General features: G+C 42.0%; 1 protein-coding gene across 1 annotated transcript in view; it reads left to right on the forward strand.

Annotated features, from left to right (window-relative positions):
- The first annotated feature begins 629 nt into the window (after nucleotides 1–629).
- ulk3 (unc-51 like kinase 3) overlaps nucleotides 630–7500 on the forward strand; it is an 11141-nt gene continuing 4270 nt past the window's right edge. Inside the window, exons 1-12 of the mRNA XM_084409036.1 lie at nucleotides 630–944; nucleotides 1022–1162; nucleotides 1240–1360; nucleotides 1442–1537; nucleotides 1840–1983; nucleotides 2788–2870; nucleotides 3365–3520; nucleotides 4456–4561; nucleotides 4637–4677; nucleotides 4745–4847; nucleotides 5395–5459; nucleotides 5761–5839. Coding sequence (XP_084265162.1) covers nucleotides 846–944; nucleotides 1022–1162; nucleotides 1240–1360; nucleotides 1442–1537; nucleotides 1840–1983; nucleotides 2788–2870; nucleotides 3365–3520; nucleotides 4456–4561; nucleotides 4637–4677; nucleotides 4745–4847; nucleotides 5395–5459; nucleotides 5761–5839 — 1234 coding nt within the window. The 5' untranslated portion in view covers nucleotides 630–845. The remainder of the gene's footprint in view (nucleotides 945–1021; nucleotides 1163–1239; nucleotides 1361–1441; nucleotides 1538–1839; nucleotides 1984–2787; nucleotides 2871–3364; nucleotides 3521–4455; nucleotides 4562–4636; nucleotides 4678–4744; nucleotides 4848–5394; nucleotides 5460–5760; nucleotides 5840–7500) is intronic.

A 7500-nucleotide genomic window follows, 5' to 3' on the forward strand; every position in this document is an offset into this window, starting at 1 on the left:
TTTTATTTATTTTTGCTGGAAAGGCTTAATTTAATTTGCATGTCTAATTTAAGAAATATACAAATGAAATACTATGATTCATCACTATCAAATATATTTGCGCTGATTCTGATAAAGTAAACAGACAAATAATTTACACATTAATAATGGCAGTAATTTTGAGAGACACAAAACAGAATGAAGAGTAAAAATCGAGGAATTATTATGTAAACACATTGTATCCGCTAATCAGACACGCCCACTCTTACACTCTACAGTTCATGTTGTTTCCGCTCTAGAAGCTTCATTCTGTTAATATGAGCTGACGCGTATTGATAACAGCCGCGTGACCCACGAGAACAGAAATACTCTTCAAGGTTATTTACTGTCATTTCACTCATTCTATGTATAGAAGCACATGTATGACACATAAGAAGAAGAAAAAATCATGTTTTGGTAAATCATAATGACATAAAACGTCATAATTATGACATACTAAGCCCTAATTATGAAATAACAAACCAACATTTTGACTTTTTATGTCATCATTATGACATAAAAGTAAACTACGATAATTAAAAAGTTGACATTATGACAAAAATTCATTGTCGCAGTACCAGATCTGGCCGGCAGGTGTCAGTGATGTGCGCGATGACGTAAATGTAATGTGCGGAAGTAAACACACCGCAGCGCTTCATGTTCATGAAATGTACAAGATCCTCTGATCATGTATTAAATAATATATGACTATTAATAATATAAAGTTAACAGTCCGAGGTTGAATCGTACGCTTTAATGGCTCAGATCAGGGCAGCAGAAGAAAGCGCTGTGCTGTAAATATCATTGATTATTGATGTGGGTTCGGGATGGCTGCGGGTTTCGCTCCGCCGAAGCTCAAAGACTTCATTCTCACAGAGAAACTGGGAAGCGGCACATACGCCACAGTTTATAAAGCTTTCAGAAAGGCGAGTGGTTATTCGTGATTGTGATTGTGTGTTATAGATGATCTGCGTGTTTTGATGGGCAGTGTGTGTGTTTGCAGACTGACAGCAGGGAAGCAGTGGCTGTGAAGGTGGTCAGCAAGAAAACTCTCAACAAAACCTCAATGGAAAATCTCCTGACTGAGATCGAGATCCTGAAGACGGTCCGTCATCCTCATATAGTGCAGCTCAAAGACTTCCAGGTACAGTTTCCCAGCATTCAGTTCTGTGTGTGTTATTATACTGGTCCATAACTCTCGTTCCCATCTCTGTCTGTCAGTGGGACAGTGATAACATCTATCTGATTCTGGAGTGGTGCTCAGGAGGAGATTTGTCCAGTTTTATCCGCAGTCGACGGATTCTTCCGGAAAGAGTTGCGCGCCGGTGCCTACAGCAGATCGGTATGAAACAAATGACTGATACGGACTGATTCAGATGAGAGAACAAGAGCCAGTGATGTTGTGTGTGTGTGTGTGTTTCAGCATGTGCTCTTCAGTTTCTCCATGAGAAGAACATCTCGCATCTGGACCTCAAACCTCAGAACATTCTGCTGAGTGGAAACGTATTAAAGCTCGCAGGTGAAACTTGCATGTGATTTTTATTTCAGCATCTCACCATAGGCATGAATCCAGCATAGCAGTGGAGATGTCACCCATAGCATCTGTGGTGACGTGTAGATAGTGAACAGAAGTGGGCCCAGGACTGAGCCTTGAGGCACACCGGAGGTGCTTCTGGACTACAACAAAATAAAAGAAACACTGCGTTAGACTGAACTGAGTCACTGCACTGTCATACTGTTGTCCTGTTGTTAGTTTCACGGCTTCTGTTCCTCATTTGGATGTAAGCGTCTGCTGAATGATTACCTGTAATGTGTGTGTAGACTTCGGCTTTGCGCAGTACATGAGCCCGTGGGACGAGCAGCACGCGCTCAGAGGCTCTCCGCTCTACATGGCTCCAGAGATGGTGTGTCGACGGCACTATGACGCTCGAGTGGATCTGTGGTCCGTCGGGGTCATTCTGTACGGTGAGTTCAAGCTCATATAATGAAAGTTAGTGTTTGCTCCACAACATTCTTCAAAATATCTTGATAATAATCATAAATGTTTGTTGAGCATCAAATCCTCATATTAGAGTGATTCCTGAAGGATCATGTGACACTGAAGACTGGAGTAATGATGCTGAACATTCAGCTTTGATCACAGGAATAAATTAGTTTACTATATATATATATATTGGCCATTTTATCGTTATCGGTCTGATAATAAAATGTGTCCGATATATTAAAACTGATAAATAATTCCTCCAGCTGAGACTCTTCAGATGCGCACAGTTCAACATAATGGGTTTGAAGTGCTTATAATATGATTGGAATCACTTCAGGAGAGGAAAATCCAGTTCCAAGTCTGTCATATCGGCTACATAAAATTATAATCAGAACAATATAATTCTGTGCGTGGGACATGGTGACAATAGTAGACTTTTGTTTTTTTGTAAACAGGCTTTTCAAAAATTGTATAAAAATTTGGATTTAGATTTATTGGCCAATATATCGATTATCGGCTTTCAAATATAAAGAATTATCGGTTATCGGTATCAGGCAAAGTTTTCATATGGTGCATCCCTGTACATATCCTCATCTAAAGCAGACGGTTTACAATATAATACAATTTGACTGTTTTTACTGTATTTTTAGTCAAATAAACGCAGCCTTGGTGACGGTTTCAAAAGCATTTGAAAATCTGAATTATTCCAAAGTTTATGAACGCCTGTGTGTGTGTGTGTGTGTGTGTGTGTGTGTGTGTGTGTGTGTGTGTCTTTCTGAGGGCAGAAGCTTTGTTTGGACGAGCGCCGTTCGCCTCTCGCTCATTCACTGAACTGGAAGAGAAGATCCGCAGTGAGAAACCCGTCGAGGTGAGACTCAAGTTTACAGATCTAGTTACAAACGCTTCTAGAACGAGAACACATGTGGGCGGGGCTTGATTGTGTCTGTGGGGAATTGATTAGATGGTTGTGGTTTGCTATTGGCTGATCTCATGTGAGTGACAGGTTAAAGCCCCGCCCTCGTCATCAGAGAAGAGAAGAGATGCTGCAAGAGGAACTGATTCTCATTCAAGATTATTAATACAATAATGATGATCATTTAGAATAAACACTGCAATAATCCATAAACAAATTAGAGCTCCTGTAGGTCCTCCTGTACGCCTGCATTCTCTCTGTCAGCACTAGAGGGCGCAGTTGTTCCAGACATGATGTGACTTGCTCTGTGTGTGTGTAGGGTTAGAGTGTGTGTGTGTGTGTGTGTGTGTGTGTGTGTGATGGGTAGGGTTAGTGTAGGGGAATAGAATATACAGTTTGTACAGTATAAAAACAATTACACCTATGTGTGTGTGTGTGTGTGTGTGTAGCTGCCGTCCGGAGCCAGAGTTTCCCGAGACTGTCGAGATCTTCTGCTCCGGTTGCTGGAGAGAGACCCGGACACACGCATCTCCTTCCACGAGTTCTTCCTTCATGCGTTCGTGGATCTGGAGCACATGCCCAGCGCCGAGAGCCTCGCCAAGGCCGTGAGTGTGTCGTATGACAGCGCACACACACACACACACTCACACACACACTCACACGTTTATTTTCGACCTGAAGTGGCAGAAACGCTGCAGCTCGTCGCCAGTGTCAGACCAGACGCGAGTAAAACGCTGACAGTTCGACAGGCTTGTGTTTATCCTCCAGCTGCTGACACTGATGTCCTCATTCAGGAGATGCGTGATATATTGGTATCCACGATATATGTTCAGTTTTAATGTTAGCGCTATCGGGCCGATAAGAAAATTTGGCCGATATATTAAAGCCGATAATATAGTCATGTGTGGCCCTGGATCACAGAACCAGTCACATGTCACACAGGTTTATCTGTGGCAATAGCCACTGTATGGGTCAAAATTATCCATTTTTCTTTTCTGCCAAAAATCATTAGGATATTAAATAAAGATCATGTTCCATGAGGATATTTTGTACATTTCCTACCGTAAATATATAAAACATGTATTTCTGTGAGTGAATGCAGCACAATCCCCAACATAAATGCACAACTTTAAAGGAGATTTTCTCAATGGTTTTTTTTGCACCTCAGATTCCAGATTTACAAATATTGTCCTATCCTAACACACCACACATCACTGGGAAGCTTATTTATTCAGCTTTCAGATGATGTATAAATCTCAAGTAAAAAAAATTGACCCATGTGACTGGTTTTGAGGTCCAGGGTCACATATAGTCAACATAAGGTCATAATGAGAACGTTATAACTGTGTGTTTGGGTCGTGGCTTTTAATGGTGAGACTTTTGTTTTTGGAATCAGACTCTCAAAAATTCTAGAAAAATTAGGATTTCGGTTTATCGGCCGATATATCGGTTATCAGCTTTCAAATACAAAGAGTTATCGGTTGTCGATATGGGCCAGGATCTTCACCCCTGATGACTGAGTGTGTTGCTGGTGTTGCAGAAGGCGCTGGTGACGCAGGCGGTGCAGAAGGACCAGGACGGCGCGCGGGCGACGGCGTTATCGCTCTACTGTAGCGCTCTCGAACACTTCGTTCCTGCCATTCACTGTAAGACACTAGCGCCTCTGTTTCTCTGATATACGAGATAGAGCTCTGCGATCTCACGGTCCTCGTCTCTTTCAGATGAGACGGACAGACTGAGGAAAGAAGCGCTGAGACAGAAGGTGACTCCAGTAACCCGTGAGAGCTCGTGATAATGAAGCGTTACTGACCTGTGCTGTTCTCCCTCAGGTGAACCAGTACGTGTCTCGAGCCGAGGAGCTCAAAGCCCTGGTCAGATCCGACAATAAAATCAGCTTTGAGGAGGCAAGATCAACCAGGAACATATTAATAGGTAACCAGTACCACACTATAAACTCAGTCAGACCAACATTTCTCACATTATCAGTTTATTCGCTATAGTTTAGAAATGGTAATAAAATATGAGCAGAACTCAGTTGATATTTGACTGGTTTTGTCCGTCCTTCTGTTAGACTGTCTCACACATGAATGATGTTGAATATCTGTCAGCTGTTAAATTTAACTACACAATTAGATAATACCAGTTTAGCTCAACCAATCACCAAGCAATGCTTCATTGTGTTCAGTCTGTGTGTAAAAAGAGCATTAGCAATTAAAGAAAACACACTTCAGCAAAACATGATCAGCTCAAAGTGTCCCAATCATGTGTATAAATGTCACTGGTAGTCTCTGTATGAAGAGTTTCTGGGTATAATATGTCACAGTTTCCTGTATTCTGCTCTCCTCACTCACACTAATGAACTATAGTGTCCTGATCACACTAGTGGAGAAATATCAAATGATATCTGGTGTCTGAATCATGTTTGGTGTGTATCTGTCATCATAATCCAGCAGTGACTGATGTTGTGTTAATTTCACAGAAATGTCCAGAGATCAGCCGCGGTTACTGGTCGCACTGGAAGTAGCGTCCACTGCTGTTGCCCGGGTACGTGTAATAATGGCTCCTTTACACTAATAACACATCCTCAACCACACACACTTCATCAGTGAACATCTGAGTCTAAACTCTTAGTGTTTTTCTAGATAGTGCCTTAAAACTTGAGAAAGCAAGTGCATTTTTCCTTATCACATTACGCCTATCCTAGCATCACTTCACCGGCTGCCGGTTCATTTTAGGGTTGATTTAAAAAAAAAAAAAAAGTGAACTGAATTGAATTTGCATATGTGTCATGTGAGCTGCAGTGTTGCATGATGGGTAATGGAGTTGCGATGGGCTGTGTGTGCAGGAGGAGAGCGGAGCGGAGGACTACGACACTCTTGATCTATACCAGCAGAGTTTGGGCGAACTACTCTTGGCACTGGCGGGTAAAGTCACACACACACACACACGAAACACCCCAGTCCAGATGTGGCGATGAGTGTGTGCCAGGACGGCGTGTGTGGTACGATCTCGCTGCCATCTGGATCTCATTGAGATCAGCTCTCAGTGTTATTAAATACTGAAGCGAATGAAAACTGTTATCTCTTCAAGCACTCGAGGCCTGAGGATGAAGTGAGCTCAGAGAACGCGACCCGAGACCGCTAATGCCAGCGCTAGGCTAGTCAAAACACAGACGCTCCAGGGCTCCATGTGCCAGACTCGGGCAGAAGAAGCCTGGATGTGAAACGTTTCTTCAGAACTCAGTTTTTAAGGTCCGTTTACTCCCAGGACGATAACGATAAAGCTCTAAAAATAGTTCTCAATATTAAAGAATCGCAGAGTTCACACCACAGCTAGAACGATAACGATATATCGTTGGGATCACTTTCGGAATGATTTTTTTCCGGCTGTTGAGCGATAAAACACTGACAGCCAATCAGAATCGATTCTAATCTAACGGCTCGCGTATTTAAAATGGCAGACGACATCGTGGAGAAGTAGATCCAGAGAAACCCAGCACTGTTGGACAAGTCAAGCTTTTCAAGAAAATGGAAAACAATCGTTCAAACCCTGTGAATAAACGGTGAGAAGAATCCCAGTGTCCAGCGCTTCCACAACACTGTCTTGCTTTTATTCCACTATATATCAGCTAAACTCACTGTAGATCATTAGCTGGATTACGCTAGCTTCACTCGTAGCATAGCATGCTGAGGACATCTGCTGGTTAAAGCCTGTAAGTGCAACAAGAACAGCAGAAACATGTTCAAAGACGCTGTACACACTTGAAACCGCAGCGCACGAGCTTAGAGTAAACACACTGTTATCGTTCGCTGGTGTGGACGCAAATATCGTTATCGTTATAGTTATCGTTATCGTTATCTTGCTCTTGGTGTGAACGGCCCTTTACTCTGCTCTTCTGGGTAGTGTCAGGGCTTTGAAGGTCTATGAGGGAAAGTTATGAAGTTTGGCACAGAGATAGAGGACCGTCTGAACATTAACCATAGCAAATTCTCTAACTCAGCCGCTCTAGCGCCACCAACTGTACAAAGTTGCACTCACGTTTATGTTAATAACTTTTGAACCATAAGCGCTAGGAACAAAATAATCTTTCCGTCTGATTCCTTGGCTCAAGATTATTCTAGTGCACCATGTGATTGTCTTCAGACCATGTTGACTAAAAGCATGTTCAAACTTTAAAATCATTCATATTAACAGGTTAATAGACGTTTTCTCTGGGAGATTATAATGGGTTTGGACATTTTAGAGAAACTCTAAATGAATGCATTACAGTTTAGCTAAACCCATTAGATTAGGTCGCGACTAAAATCTTACTGTATTTCATCGACTAAAACGAAAACAATTCGGATGACTAAAATATGACTTAAAACTAAATGGCATTTTAGTCGAAAGACTATGACTAAACCTAAATCAAAATTTGCTGTCAAAATTAACACTGGAATTTAACTATATTCATCAGATCGTTCTCGAATAATGTGCAAATGAATTCGTCGAAGAGCACGCCAAACTGAACGTGAGGCTATATCTCCGCAACGCTTTAGCGTATTCTGACCAAAATTGGTGTGTGTTTTAACATCCATGACCTGAG

Source organism: Rutilus rutilus (genome assembly GCF_951802725.1).
Source record: "Rutilus rutilus genome assembly, chromosome: 5".
Lineage (NCBI taxonomy): Eukaryota > Metazoa > Chordata > Actinopteri > Cypriniformes > Leuciscidae > Rutilus > Rutilus rutilus.